Source organism: Parus major, chromosome 28 (genome assembly GCF_001522545.3).
Source record: "Parus major isolate Abel chromosome 28, Parus_major1.1, whole genome shotgun sequence".
Classification (NCBI taxonomy): domain Eukaryota; kingdom Metazoa; phylum Chordata; class Aves; order Passeriformes; family Paridae; genus Parus; species Parus major.
Window position 1 is genome coordinate 605,996 of NC_031797.1, and position 15,401 is coordinate 621,396.

The 15,401-nt window shown below is 47.9% G+C and overlaps 1 protein-coding gene across 1 annotated transcript; it reads left to right on the forward strand.

The window, feature by feature from the left end:
- Nucleotides 1-306: 306 nt before the first annotated feature.
- LOC107215541 (excitatory amino acid transporter 5-like) lies at nucleotides 307-9,184 on the forward strand. Its single transcript, XM_019009124.2, has 9 exons — nucleotides 307-515; nucleotides 1,169-1,211; nucleotides 1,945-2,167; nucleotides 5,104-5,203; nucleotides 5,403-5,636; nucleotides 7,143-7,337; nucleotides 7,958-8,092; nucleotides 8,849-8,948; nucleotides 9,047-9,184. The coding sequence occupies exons 1-9, from the start codon at nucleotides 307-309 to the stop codon at nucleotides 9,182-9,184; spliced, it is 1,377 nt and encodes a 458-aa protein (XP_018864669.2).
- Nucleotides 9,185-15,401: the final 6,217 nt, after the last annotated feature.

The window sequence follows — 15,401 nt, forward strand, 5'->3', positions numbered from 1 at the left end:
TCAACATAAAAATACACTAAGAATATAAACTTCTTAACCCTTAATAGAAAATACAGCCAGATCTTGAGAAGGGGCTTGGAGGTGTCTCCTGCCTTTCACAGGTCAGCTTGGATTGTCACAAATTCATCCTGGGTGTGAGATCCTGTGGGTGCTGGCACAGGAATGTGCCAGAGCTCAGTGATGCCCTTGGGCTTTGGTTTAAAAAACTTATGGAAACCCCTCTCACCTTGGAGATTTTGCCCATCAGGTGCATCTTGTGCAGTCTGGGGAGCAGACAGTGACCACTCTGTTCTGTGCTGCAGCCTCATGTCTGGGCTGGCCACCATGGACTCCAAGGCCTGTGGGAAGATGGGGGTGATCACCATCACCTACTACCTTTGGACAACCTTCATGGCAGTGACTGTGGGGATCATCCTCGTGGTCAGCATCCATCCTGGTGCAGCTGCCCAGAAGGACAACTACTCTGTGGGGAAAGTGGTGCTCAGCTCCGCCGATGCATTACTGGATTTAATCAGGTGTGTCACAGGAATTCAGCAAGAGGCAAGGTTGTGATAACAAAATCTTCCCAGAAGGTTCTGAGTTCCTATAAGACCCTGAGATCTCAAGGGAAACATGAGAACCACTGGCCAGGTGCTGTTACCTTCATGTTCAGCAACATGGGGTTCATGTCCCCCCATCTCTCTCTGGCTACTCTGTCACTGCCACTGCTCTCCCAAAGCAGTCAGCAAAGAGATGCACTGCAGCAGAGATCAGAGTCATGTTCCCTGCAAGGCTTGGATTCACCTCTGTAGCCCCAGCTGGGAAATGCCAAGCCTGGAGCTGGCCCAGGGCTGGGTTAAAGCAGTAGATGGGGTTACCTGGGGAGGGGCTGCAGCACATACCCAGGGGCTGGGGGAGAATCTTCACTGCTGGGAGTACTGGATTGACTGGACCAGGCTCTGAGCAGAGGGCTGCAGATATCCACCCCAGGCTCACCAATCCCATTTACACATGGTTCTCAGTCCTGCTTTGCATTCACCTTCCAGGCTTTGCTCACAGCTTGCACAGCTGTCTAAGGTTGTTGGCTTTCATGTCCTCTTCTGGACATTGTACCCACCAGAAATGCTTCCCAGGATGCTCCCTATGCTCTCACAACACACTTTAACCCTGTATCATTGGTCTTTTACAGAAACATGTTTCCTTCTAATCTGGTTGAAGCTTCATTCCAGCAGGTGAGTTCACCTGACCCCTCTGTGTGCAGCTCCACACGGGGGCTGCCTCTTTGCTCACCCACAGCCTGGACAGAAGGCTCTTCCCTTCACTTCCCTTCCCTGAACTTCCCCTTCCTCTGCATTCCCCCACACTGACCCAGGGTGGGCACTCGAAGGCAGGAGGGTTCTGGGGAGGGGGGGAGGCTCACAGGAACCCCCGTGCCTGCCCTCTGCCTGCTCCTGTACAGAAGCAGCACACATCCCTTTCTGAGATCTCGCTCCTGTGCAGAGGCTTCATCCCTGGGGAGGGGCGGCAGCGGAGTGGGCAGGCAGCAGGCAGGGAAAGGGACACAAAGGGACACTTGAGGAAAGGTAAAGTGGTCAAAGGGGACAGACCAAGGAGTGGCCAGGTAGGGTGGAGGGACAGGGAAAACAATCAAACTCATTGCAATAGAATTGGTATAGCTCACATGAGGAAGGATGAAGGAAGGACATGAAGATGCCTGTGCTGGCATCCCACAGGGACCCAGGTCACCAACACCACGAGTCTCCTCTGCAGCCTTGGCTGAGGACCATCTGCAGCCAACAGCCACAGCTCCCCTTGCCTGACTCTCACTCCTTGTTTCCACCTGCCTTTTACTGCCTGGAACCCAAACCTTTAACCTCCAGGAACACTGGCTTGGGCTCCATGTTGAGAGCAGGATGGAGCTCATGCCAGCAGCACACTAACCTTCCTCCTTTGCTTCTGTTCCAGTATCGAACTGTTCTTGTCCCAGTGGTGAAGTCACCTGGTTTTCCAAAGATCCCAGGAAAACCTGTTAATTTTATTTACTTTGCACCTGATGACAAAAACCCTGAAATCCATCGGCCTGTGTTCCTTGAGCTGACACCATCACCTGAGATGACCTACAGGACCCTGGCTGGGACCAGCAATGAGATGAATGTCCTGGGGATTGTCATCTTCTCAGCAACCATAGGTACCTGCTCCTCCATGGGCCCAGGGACAGCCCTGGGTCACCATGCTTTACAGAGCAAAAGATGTGGGACAAGGTTCCTTTAGCTTTAATTGCCCCAGCCCCTGGGAGCTGGACCCAGCATAGAGCTCTTACCAAGACCCCTGTCAGCACCTCCCGTGATGGAGCTCACTTAAGCTGTAGGCACGAGGAAGGCTGATTTTACCTTGTATTTCCTTCCCAACTCATGTGCAGATCCTGAGGGTTTTCAAACCATTACATAAGCTGGGGAGTCCTTTTAGTAAAGTCTGAAGCGAGGAGTAATTTTGCAGAAGCTGCCTGCAGCTCACCACAATGACACAAATCCTTCATGCTGAGTATTCAGCCCCTGAGCAGGCAGGATTTGAAAGCGGGGTCAGACTTGATGATTTTATAAATACATGAGAATTTCCAACAGGACTTTCTGAAGGAGCTAGGGCAGCATCCTGCATTGAACAGCTTGCAGTTCTATGTGGAAAAGGTGCTTGGCAGCAATTTTGGGAAGAAGAAGCAGAGGTTGTGGAGAGACATGTGCAAGAGAGGAGGTTTAAAGGGGAGAAAGTCACTGAAAGAAGGATCATGAAGTTGGCTCAAAGCGTAACAGGACACGGGTACAAAGCTGAGGCAGAAAGGGAGGAGGGAGGGATCAGGAAGGAAAAAGAGTAGGAGGCAGTGAGATGAGTATGGTGGCAGGATTATGTGTAGATTAAGAGGTGAGGGCAAGGAGCTTGAACTTTGTGTATAAGGAACCAAAAAGCCAATTAGAAGATTTGAGGTGTGGAGGCAGCACAGCCAGCACAGCACCGGAGTGCGCTGCCTGCAGTCAGAGCCACCTCGAGCAGCGGCTCTAAATGAGAGACCTCAGAGGAGTTGGCCACAGCGAGACTGGGCAGAGCCAGACCCACTGACAGATCCCTACAGCCAGAAGATGTCTCTGGCAATCTCTTGTCCCAGCAGCCAACACCCTCTGCACACCTTGGACACCCAGGAAAGGTGCTGAGCTCCTGCCCACAGGACACGTGCTCCCCTCCAGCCCAGCCAAACCTGCAACAAGAAGCGGCTTTTCTCTTCTAAGATGGCATTTCCCAACCCCTCCAGCGTGGGAGTGGGATCAGCCTGAGTCAGGAGGCAGTGGGAGATCATCTGAGCCAGCCACAGCCACCACCTGCACTTCCCATGTTTTGCCCAGGATTAGAGCTGCACAAAGCCACAGTGCATCACCTGCTCCAGGCATGGGCAACTTGATATAGGACATTCATACAGCCATAGGATGCTTTCCTTATGAGGAGAGGCATGAATTTCTGCCAGGCAAACTGAATTTGGTTTGCCTGGCAGAAAACAGGAGAGGGACAGACAGGGCACCACAGCCCCATGCCTTGGGAAACGGGGATCTCCTCCATGCAGCAAGGTGAGGGGGGCAGGTGGAAGCTGGTTGAGCTCTCAGCAAAGTGCATTTTTCTTCAACACCAAAACTAGGCAGGTTGTGGGGCTGAGACCAAGGTGTCCACACAGCAGCCACTACGTACCCAGAGTGACTTTGCTATGAGGGGTGACTCCACACAGCTACCCCAGCTCTGACAGTTCTTCATTGTCACTGAGGGCCTCTCTGTTGCTTTTGAAACCCACAAGAGGACAGAGCACTCAAGATCCTTGCAGGAATCTGTCCATTTACTTAGGCCATGTCTCCCAAATCAGCTCTGTAAGACCTGAAAAGACATAACTTTCTTCCAAAGTAGCTGTTGTGGCCACCAAATACTGGATGAATATCTACAGAGCTGGGACTTAAACATGCCAAACCTTGTCTCATTTCTGAAAGTTCTGGCAAATGTGACCCCACCTCAACTCTCTTTTGAGCAAGGCAAGAGATCCAACCACCAACCAAAGGCCTCTTGGAGTCCTCAACCCTGATACTGAAGAGGGATAAGAAGCACAAGATCCTGCTTATATTCTTTTCCAAGATAAAACAGACACCTGCATAGTGCTTCAAAATTAATTTTTGCCAACATGGAAAGAAGGACTCACACCAAGCTGGAAACAAGATGGGAAAATACTCAAATGTTCCTTTTCCCTTTGCTTGATGGTTCCTAGAAAGCCTCCCAGCCAATGAAAGCAATGGGGTTAACACTGACACAGGACAGCACCATAACCCTTCTAACCATTCAAACCATAACCTGTATTTCTGCTCTAGTATTCCTTCAACAGAAAATTAGGCTGTATTAGGTTAATGCAACATCAAAGAAGAAAACAGACATAGGAGAGAAGGCTTAATGCCTGTGTCTAAGCAACTCACTCAGTCCTTCCTGACATGTTACTGTACAGCCACATGTGTTGTCACCACCATGGCACAGCCTGTGAGCCACCAACACTGAACACTCACCCCACAAGGGAACCAGGCATGGGACCAGGGACCAGAGACCAGAACACTGCTCAGTCACTGGGGCAGCCAGGGCCCCTTTCACTCCACAGCAGGGCAGGGATGCAGCACAGCATCACATCCTCAGTGACAGAAAGCCCTACCACACCTTATCCTTAAAAAATTCCAGAATTTCCAGAGTTCATTATTCTTGCATTACCAAATAGCAATCCAGATATCCACCTAATCCAGCTAATCCACAGTTTATCCATCACAGGAAATGAGTCTTCCAGCATTGAGCAGCAGTGAAGTTTATCTGTTTTCTGTGCAAGGCAAAGTCTAAATCCTGGATTTGGGTCTGGTGGGGCTTTGTGAGAAAAGGCCAGATGCTTGCGTTTGCTTAGAACAGAGAATGGCCATAACTTGTAAGAGCACTCAGCAACCAGTGCTAAATCAGGTTTTGCCTGGTGACCCCCATTCTGTGGCCACCAGACCCTCAAGACACTTGGCTTGTCAGGTGCTGCTCCCATGGCTCCCAAGTCATGTAACCTGCTGTGCTTGCTTGCAGGACTTCTCCTAGGAAAAATGGGTGAACGAGGAGCCCCGCTGGTTAACGTGTGCCAGTGTCTGAACGAAGCAGTTATGAAAATTGTCTCAATGGCTGTTTGGTAAATCTGGTTTTGATGGATTGATTTTCTTTCCTGCTATCTAATGGCAATGCTGCTCACATGTCTGCAAGTGTCTGTTGTGAGCACTGAACTTGTTTTCGTGTGATTGCACTGCACAGTACCAAACACTGCCATGTCTGTCTGTAGTGCTACAGTGATTGCTGCATCCTCATATTTTTTTTGTGCTTATTCTTTGCAGGTACTTCCCCTTTGGCATTGTATTTCTCATAGCTGGAAAGATCTTGGAGATGGAAGATCCGTCGGTTATAGGACAGAAACTGGGACTGTATGTCATTACAGTGGTGTCAGGGCTTGCCTTCCATGGAATCATCCTCTTACCTCTGCTTTTTGTCCTCATCACAAAGAAAAACCCCTTTGCTTTCATTCAGGGGATACTGCAAGCCTTGCTGATCGCCTTAGCTACATCCTCCAGGTAGGAAAACATGGCTGGAAGCTGCAGATACCGCAGAGCAGGGATCTGGTTTAGCAAGGGAGACATGGCTGAGCTCTGGGAGGAGAGGTGTAACTCAAAGGAAAACTATGCTCCAGCACTATTTGAAATGAGAATGCTCCTGGTTTTAGGAGGAAGCAGACACTTGGTCCTGCCCTGGTTGGTAGACCTGGGCAGCTCATGGTGCTCTTCCACTCACCCTCTCCCAGGGCTTTCCCAAAGCAAACCAGCAATATTTTTGTGTGTGTGTGCACACTTCATTCAACTGCTGCAGTTTTCTTTCCATGAATTCAAACCAGGACTATTGTAGGTGCTTTATAAACTGCATGGGGTTATGATCCTGGAGTTTAATTGAAAATATTAAAAGCTCTTCTGAACACTTTACTGACAATCTAAAATCAACTACAGTGTATCCCAAGTTCAGCCACAAAAAAATCTTCCCTACTTTGAAAAGATTTTAATAATTTTAGATTTTATCTGTCTATTCTATTTTAATTTAAATACAAATATATTATAACAATGAAAAAAACTTCACACTATTAACTACCACCCTTTCCAGAAGACACACAAATTCCAACATTTTCCTGGAGCACATTTGACCAGGCAAAGGGTTTTTCTGGCCTCTCTGTTGCTTCTTCATGTAATCCAAATAAAACCCCCTGGACTGTGCCTCCCTTCTCCAGTGCCCACTGCTGTAACTGTTGCTTCTGCAACTCTTAATGACCTGGTCTCCCCTGAACTTGGATCTCCAGCTCTTTCTCCATCAGGCTTCTCCTCCCTCTGCTCTGCAGCCAGCTAAGGGAGGGAGATCTGTCACAGAAAGAATACCCTGCTCCTTGTCCCAGCCCCATGTTCTGTGCCCAGGGCTGGGGCCAACACACTGCATCCAGGGCCGTTCCCAAATGCAGTCTCTGCCTCCCAGAGTCTGTTCAAATCCCATTGACTTATTTTCTGTGGTTTCCTTTCTTCAACCTGTTCTTCTTCCTCCATTCCTCATCCCCGTTCCTGTGGGACAGTTGTTGTCTTCATGCTAGACAGAAACAACAGAGAGAGGTCAGAGGTGCATAAGTTGAGGCAGGCATCCCACATGGAGGAGACAGGTGAGGACACAGGGGTCTGGCTAGACCCCAACACAGCCAGTGCTAGTACACACAGTCACATGCTCCAGGAGGTGCTGCAGGATTAATGTGGGCACATTAATGTTCAACAGAGATGTTCAACAGAGCTGCAGCCATGGCACACAGGTGGTTAAAGTGATGACTTCAGCCACTGAAATGACATTCTGACATTTTCTTTCTCAGCCTGCAGCTCACTTTGCTGATGATGTCTATTCCCCAGGTGGCGAGAGCCAAATTTCATTGCGACGACAATTTGTGCAACATTGAGGCACCCATCCTCAGGAGGGCTGGTATTTCTGTCCCATCACACTGACTCCAACTTATAAAACTCAACACAAACAGCAATTACTGCTCATTTCTTGTCCTGCAGCTCAGCCACCCTGCCCATCACCCTCAAGTGTCTCCTGGAGAACAACGGCATCGACAGACGCGTGGCACGATTCGTGCTCCCTGTCGGGGCCACCATCAACATGGACGGCACAGCGCTCTACGAGGCCGTCGCTGCCATCTTTATTGCCCAGGTCAATGAGTATGAACTGGATTTGGGACAAATTATAACTATAAGGTAAAAGTTTCTCTGCAGCAGCCAGATTATTTCTCTCTATTCCTATTTATAGACATTAGGACAACCTCTTGCATTTTTCCCGTTTGCAGAGATCTTGTTAATGCACAGAGTGACCTTTGCTGGGAAGTTGAGGAGCAGAAGAGGGTGCAGCATGTCCCAGTCCCTATACTGTGTGCCAGGGAAAGCTGGGCTGGCTCTGCACCCCAGAATCTGCTGCAAGTCAAGGACTTTGCCTGTAGGGAAAAGCCTAGCTGCACAGACATGTGGCTGAAGCACGTCAGCACTATAGGGCTGAGCACAGGATTTGTGCAGATGTCATTTATTCCCCTTCAGGAATGGGATATTCTCATTTTATAAGCAGGGAAATAAAGCATGTAACTAAATCATAATTAAGTACATTTGCAAATATTTTTCACTACTAAGGAGGAAGTCCCTACCCTGAAGACAGAGAGGAGCACAGAGCCAGGGCACCTGTTGCTGTGTGCAGGGGAATTTGTGATAGCACCCGGGAACAGGAAGGTAGAGGAAGTCAGATCCAATCCAGTCCTTCCACACAGCAATAACTTACTCTGCCATGCAAAGATGCTAGATTGAATTGCACAGCCACCTTCTCTTTGCAGCATCACAGCCTCGGCAGCCAGCATTGGGGCCGCTGGGATCCCGCAGTCTGGGCTCGTCACCATGGTCATTGTCCTCACCTCTGTGGGGCTGCCCACCGAGGACATCACCCTCATCATCGCCGTCGACTGGGCTCTGTAAGTGCTCTCCAGTGTCAATTCACGCTGATGTATCTTCATCTTCACAGATGAAACCAGATTGCTCTTAAGACACAAACTGATGCTGGATTACATTTGTCAGAGACAAATAAACACTGAGCTTGTGAAATGTGCCATTCTAAAGTACTAAGATAAAAACAAAGCGAGTCATTAGGTGAGAAAGCAGAGAGAGCAAATGCTGAGGACACGTGGGTGGCTGGTTTGTACTTCCCAGCCCCCCAGGAAGAAGTGAGAACAGTGTCAAGTATCATGGCTGCTTTTCTCTTTACCCCACAAAGGAAGGTTAACACACCACCAGTTCAACCTTTCAGCATCACCGGGTACCCAGCACTGCTGGCACCTTGTACTAATGAGAGGTGAGTGAGAGGTGCCTGGGCAGACAAGAGAGAAGCAGAGGCTGGATCTACAGGATTTTTCCTTGAGAGGCATCTCAAGGAGTCTTATGACTTCCTGGGGCAGATCTCCTGCACTTAGCACAACAGTGCCCATCCCATTTTGGGAGGTGCCACTGGCAGGTCCCTGCACTGCTCACACAGGCAGGGTGAGACAGATGCTGCCCCAGCACAGGGCTCACATAGGGACTGTTTTCTCTCTGCATCTGCAAAACCAACACAGCACTTGGCTACACCAGTGGGAGGCACATTCAGAATGGGGGCTAACATGTTTCAAAGCTATCAACACCCCAGAAACACCAGCTGTGACCACCCCCTACATCCTGGTGCTGTCTCTCCACAGGGACCGACTACGAACCATGACCAATGTCCTCGGTGATGCGCTGGCTGCTGGCATCATAGCACACGTCTGCGAGAAGGACTTTGCCCCAAAGCCCCCCCCAGTATGTGCAGCATGGTGGGAAGGAAGGGGGGTGTGGGACATGGCAGGACAGGCACAAGGCACCTACTCACTACTCACTGTGCTCTTTTCTTTTTGCAGGAAGACCGAGTGAGCAACACAGACAAGTTTCCTTCTGCAGAGACCCCACACCCGCATCCCAAAGACAATGGGATTGAAGTGATTGAAGAAAGCCTTTTGGATCAGACAGAAGTTCACTACAACATCTGCCAGGTGTAGATAACAGCATTCCTGCTCCCAGGAATGGCATCTTGGTGCTAAACACTGACATAGTGAGCGTCGCATATGGATGCTCTGCAAGTTAAAAGGCCTTACTTGGCACAAGAAGTGGGAAAATCCTCTTATCCTTTGAAGACCATAGGACTCCCAGCAGGCACCCAAAGAGCATGGCTCTGCTGCTGGGGCAGGGAGCCAGCTCCTCCCTGCGCCTGAGGACACAGCTGGGAGCTCGCTGCCCTGTCTTAAATGGCTGGGTTTGAAGGATTGTTAACTCCCATTTTTCCAAGCTCACCTATTTTTGAAAGCTAGGGAGGTGAGCAGGTGTTTGCAGACTGGAATTGGTGAGAATGCAGCAGGGGTGAGACATATCACTGAACCCTCTGGCCAGCAGCTCTTCCCTGGAGGCCAGGCTGTGCTCCAGAAGCTTTTGTTTTCCTTATAGAGATTATTTTTTTAATCGTTGCTTTTTATTTTACTACTGGGTTCTCATCTAAACACTAAGATTACGCGAATTTCTGCCTAGAGCTCAAAATTCAAGTTGGACATAATGGGATTTCCCAGCTGTCAGGTTACAGACAGGACGGCTGAGCTGTTGCACTCTCGTGGGGACAGTGGGATCCACTGGCTGGAAGGAAGGAAGGAAGGAAAGACAAACTGTACACCTGTTTCTGCAGCTGTCTTATTACAGAAAACTAATTAACGAGGCCCAGTTGCAACTGTGTTGATTTTCCCAGTTAAGGATCTGTCTCCAAGCTCAAATTCCAATTACAGCCTTAAAATCCAGGCTTCCCAGGGTAGCCTTCTACACAAAAGCCTTTTATACCAACAATTCATGTAACTGAATTAATTTGTATTTCAAAATGTCATCTCATCCCTTTTCTCTTGATCTTCCCTGCCACAGAATTGGAAATCATAACACAGCTCAGACCCCCACTCACATCACTGAACTGTTCTCCAACTGCACATAAAGAAAACATTTTATGTGCAGAATTCTTTCAAGCTGAAGTCAGAGGCTGTAAAAAAAATTAATTTAGAAAAAATATTAATTCCAGTTTTGCCAAATGAAAAGCAGAAACTATTAAATATCATAAACCAGCTTTAGCACAAAAATTGTCTTCTATTAACTTCAAGCAAAAGCCTTCACATAATTAGAATCCTGGGCAATGTAAGCTTGAGACTTAGGAGTTAGCAGCTCCTAGGCTGCTAACTTTGGCCTTTTCACCCTTTCTCCTTGGTGAGGTTAATTATTACCTTCTTAAACATTACAGCCCAATTGGTCTTCAAGGAGCACTTACATCATTTGCAAACCCCAAATAATCACACTTCAAATCAATCTCTGCAGCTTCCCCAGACATCCCTCCCTCCTTCCCATATCATGTATGATCACCTTGATACATCACACACTGGTTCAGCATCACTGGCTCTGAAGGGTTTTGCGGTTGTATCTCTATACCAGGAGTGAGCTCAGGCACCCAAAACCCCCTGGGAGACACTGGGGAGGCTCCAGGCAGCCCCAGCTCTGGCCAAGGATCCGAGTATCTGTCTGCAAGTTCCCCACATCCTGCAGACACAGCTGGACAGACACCTCCAATGCACCTGCACCAGCAGACTAATTAAAACAGGCAAGATTTTTGAGACCTTTCTGGTCAGTCACTGGTGCATGGGAGCACCTCCATCCCTCACTGGATGCCCCAGGTGAGTCCAGGCTGACCAGCACAGACACCAGCACAGGCAGCAGAGACAAGCCCCACTCTCACATTTGTTCTCCTCTCATCAATGAGCTCTGGATATTACAGCACACCATTAACCCTGCAACAAAAGGCAGGATGGAATGCCCATGGCAAAAGGTTCTTGAGTGCTGGGGCTGCAGGATGAGCCTCTGGGCAGTCACTCTCATCACTGGGCTCTGGCTGCTGCAGACCAGACCACTTTATCCCATGCCCTGGAAACTGCAAGTCATACTAAAACAATTTAAATAACACATCCTCAAGCTCACTGCAGCAAAGAAAAAAATATTATTGTAAACACAGAATACTATATCTCAGTAATAAATCTAGAGCTGGTGAAGCCAATTGCACCCTGTACAACTTGCCCCTGGGCTTTATCAGAATGGATGGATTGGAAAGGAACTCAAAGCTCATCTCCCATGGCAGGGACACCTTCCATTAGACCAGGTTGCTCCAAGCCCTGTTCAACCTGGCCTTCAAAGTGTTGGTAACACCTCTTACTATCTGGTGAGATTCACATTAGCAGAGATGTTTTGATTTTGGAAATCAGCAGGAAGTATTTTGATGCTAGTAAGGTAAAGTGTCATGCTGGAGTCCACATAGCCTTGTCCTTGTGACAAATACAGCAAGGGAGAGCTTTGAGTCCAGCAACCTCAAAATTGGGTTGTCATCACTGTGACCCTCTAACAGGATAAAACAAGGGGAAAAAATAATTCAAGTGCTTCTGAAAATCTCTTTGTGGTCTGGTATAGAGGGAAGGGTTATTGAAGGGGAAAGCCCAAAGGCAGCAAGGACAATCCATCTTCAGCACTGCACACAGACAAAGAACAGGCACTTGAACACCTTCAACAGGGTGGAAATTGTGGAAAAGTAAATGAAGATTTACAGGATGGCCCAGCTAGTGAGGCTCCCACTGTTGCAGACCATGCCCTTGGGACAGCTCCATCCTAGCCCCACCTGCATTTTCAGTACCCTGCTGCTGGGGAAACACTGACAGCAATGTTGATCTGCTGCTCAGGGGGGAACAGCAGCCTCCCTGTGCCAGCCCTGAGAGCTGGTGGCACTCATGGAACCCCAGAATGTCAGCAAGGCTTTTGTAGAGAGCAACACAAACTCATCAGGGGTGAGGAATAGGAGATTTCTAGAAAACGAGAAAGTAGCAGAGTCTGGCCAAAGTCACTGGGCATCACTTGGGAGGAGTTTTATTCTGTACCAGCTGTATTCAGGAGACCAGGATGGGAGAGAGGTGAAGTTCCACGTGACAAACTGAAACCCATCTATTCAGCCTCAAAAAAGATTAAAAAAAGGGATCTGGGGAACTGCCCAGGCTCCCCAGGGAATGGGCCCAGCCCCAAGGCTGCCGGAGCTCCAGGAGCGTTTGGACAGAGCTCTCAGGGATGAGCATCTCATTTCATCTCAGGGTGAAATTGCTGGGGTATCTGTGTAGGGCCAGGGGCTGGAGTGATGATCCCTTTGGACACAGTATATTCTGTGGTTCCATAATTAATTCTACTGACAGATACACTGCACCTTCAAAGTATTTTAAACTATTTTCCCAGGCACCTGTAAGAAAAAGAGGCGCCTCTCTCTGTTCTAGGACTGAAAATCTAACTCTATGTTATTTCCACGCAATTGGAGAAGTACAGGCAGTGCAAGGCACATATCCTACAGCACAGAAATCTGGTGTACAGAAAGCACACATGCTCAAATGCTGTATTTCTTCCTTCAAAATCTTTGTTTTCCTTACAAACAAAAATCTCAGCTGCTCTGGTAATATAGGTGATCCCTGGGTTATGGCTGCTGCACTTAATATTGCAATAAATTTGGAGAGCAACTGGGTGAAGGAATTTGGTGGTTATACAAGTGTTATTTTACTGAAAAAATCCTCAAGGAAATCTACTTTGGTGAACTAAAATCCATGTGAAAGGTATTTATGGGGTCTGTGGTTATTAAGCAAAAGGAAAAGCTGAAGCAGCCCTTGGCTTTGGGGCACCTCCCAGACATGGGCAGAAAACCCACCTGCTGGCCACATGAGCCTTGACTGGGGAATGACATTTCCACAATGGTATTTGAGAATTTGAGGATGTGACTGACCATAAATGAATTTTCATTGAACTGAATGACTTGAGCATACACTTTACTCAGAAGACACTGGCTTGTTCCTACAAGTTGACTTGATCCTCCAGATTGGTTCTTTTCTGTGCATCAGTTGTCTTCCAGAGCACCAGTTATTTTTACATACCTGAATTTATAAAATGTTGAGTTTTGATCAGGGACTTTCTCTTTTATATCATTTTCACACCTTTTTAGGACATATAAATGGAGTTGGAAGGGAACTGTCAGCAGAGCACTGCTGCCATTGTTCCTTTGGATCACAATGTGCCTCAGTTTGTGTTTTACTAAAACTGAAAAGAGTAACAAAATAATTCAATGCTGTAGCATGTGGCAAAATACAATCCAAACAACAGATGTGAAAACCAACCCAAAACTCACTTTTAATTTAAAGTACTACTGACTTCAAAATTAGTCTGCAAGTTTTTTAGAATGATTTTGAAAATTTCCTTCCATGAAATGTTTTTAAAGATAATTCTTTAAATCTATTACAATCCCAGGTTTCTCTGTAAAACCAGGTTTTCAAAGCAGCTCTGAACAGATATAGCTCAAATAAGCAAATAAGCTGGGTTTTATTTGACAATCACAGCATGTAACCTCTACTAAATGCTCCTCTAGGGAGTGAATGCCTCCATGGGGATGTGTTTTCTGCCTTTCCAATTCACTGTGCACATTTGTTTCCTTAGGAATTCCTAATCTTGTCTGATGTGATAATAAACTTTCTAGAAAATGTGAATGAATTATTTCAGTCCTTCCTGCAGGCAGGTGCAGCTCAGCCCATCAGCCATGGATTACACACATCACAGCCCAGGTCAGGACAGGTCCTGCTCAGAATGCAGCGCTACGAGAGCACAGCAAGGCACATCAGTGCTGAGGGACCACTTGCAAACTGATCAACAGTTCAGATCTAGCTCATAAATTGTCATTCAGTGTTCACATGCAGAGAATCTCATGCCAACCCTTGCCACAGGGCAGGGGGACCACTATCCCAGGGCACTCCAAGCCCCCTCCAACCCGGCCTGGAACACTTCCAAGGATCCAGGGGCAGCCACACCTTCTCTGGGCACCTTGTGCCAGGGCCTGCCCACCTCACAGCCAACAATTTCTTCCTAATACCCCATCTAACCCTGCCCTCTGGCAGTGGAAAGCCATTGTCCCTTGTCCTGACACTCTGGGCCCTTGTCTCAAGTCCCCCTCTGGGTCTCTTGCAGGCTCCCTAAAAATTGTATCAGCACCTTTGCTGGGCCTTTAGGGCTGGTGTTTAGTCCCCTACAGCACCCCACAGATGCCATCAGCCCCCAGCCATGCACACACAGCACAGGGTGCACAGGGGCCCCACGGACCCGTTACCTTGGGCCTCCACCAACCTGGACAGTTCTGCAGCGTGCTCCACCCACTGTGTTGGACATTCTCCAGATGCAAACTTTCCAGGATTCAGTGTGGAGAGGAAACTGTAGCATCCCTGTGTAAGATGCTCCAAAATCCACGTCATGAATAGCCCAACTTTTGCTGGTGCAGAGATCCTGGTATCCAGGTGTGAAATGTGCACTTACCTTTCCTTTCTAGAAGCTCTGTGCCTCGTTTAAATTACACATATGAAGTGCCCTGTAGCAAGAGCCAGGCACCTTTCTGAGCATTACATCCCAGGCTTTCTGAGCAGATGTCTTCAGAAGGCTCTTACTGACAGGTTTAGACTGGGTGCTAAGACTAATAGTTTGAGCAGTAGGATGAATCCCACCCTAAATTACATGTCTGAGCAAAAAACCTATTTTTAGAATTCTGAACCTTCAAACTCTAAAAGGCCAGTTTTAGTTTTCAGTCTGAGCCATGGATTTAGGCAAACCACAGCCCAACACAAGACAGGAAAGAACAGTAAGGCTGAAACATTACACCCAACCCAAAACTTGCTGCTCCACTTACCTGGCCATTTCACTTCAGAGATCTTCTACTCACTGTCCTTCCTTGAAACAGAACAAAATGGGTATTTGGCCATTCTCCTTCTTTCCTTTTCAATATTCCTGGAGTCTTCAACCATCTGCAGAGCAGGATTTTAAACCAGATTCTGGTGCTAAAACATTGAGCAGCATCATGACCCCAACTTCAGAACACTGCTTTCTCTAGACATTTCACTCCATTTCTGTCTTGCTTTCTCTACCCTAAGCACTTACTTACTTTGACAGGCTGCAATCACCAGAGACAGACAAAGCACATGCTCTGCACTTACAGCCTGGCAGACAGACATCTGTTGGTGGTATCACAGCTCAAGCCAGCCTAACTTCCTCACAGTTCTCCTAATGCCAACAAAATGCCAATCCTGATCTTTAATAGTTGGTTTTTACTGCTCATGTATCAAGTGATTCTTCCCCACAGGATGTGGC

Excerpts from the sequence above, each read along its gene's own strand:
- LOC107215541 (XM_019009124.2), top strand. The coding sequence starts at position 307 with ATGTCTGGGCTGGCCACCATGGACTCCAAGGCCTGTGGGAAGATGGGG. Across the intron at positions 5,204-5,402 it reads ATTGTCTCAATGGCTGTTTG|GTACTTCCCCTTTGGCATTG; the intron begins GTAAATCTGGTT and ends TATTCTTTGCAG. Across the intron at positions 8,949-9,046 it reads TTGCCCCAAAGCCCCCCCCA|GAAGACCGAGTGAGCAACAC; the intron begins GTATGTGCAGCA and ends TTCTTTTTGCAG.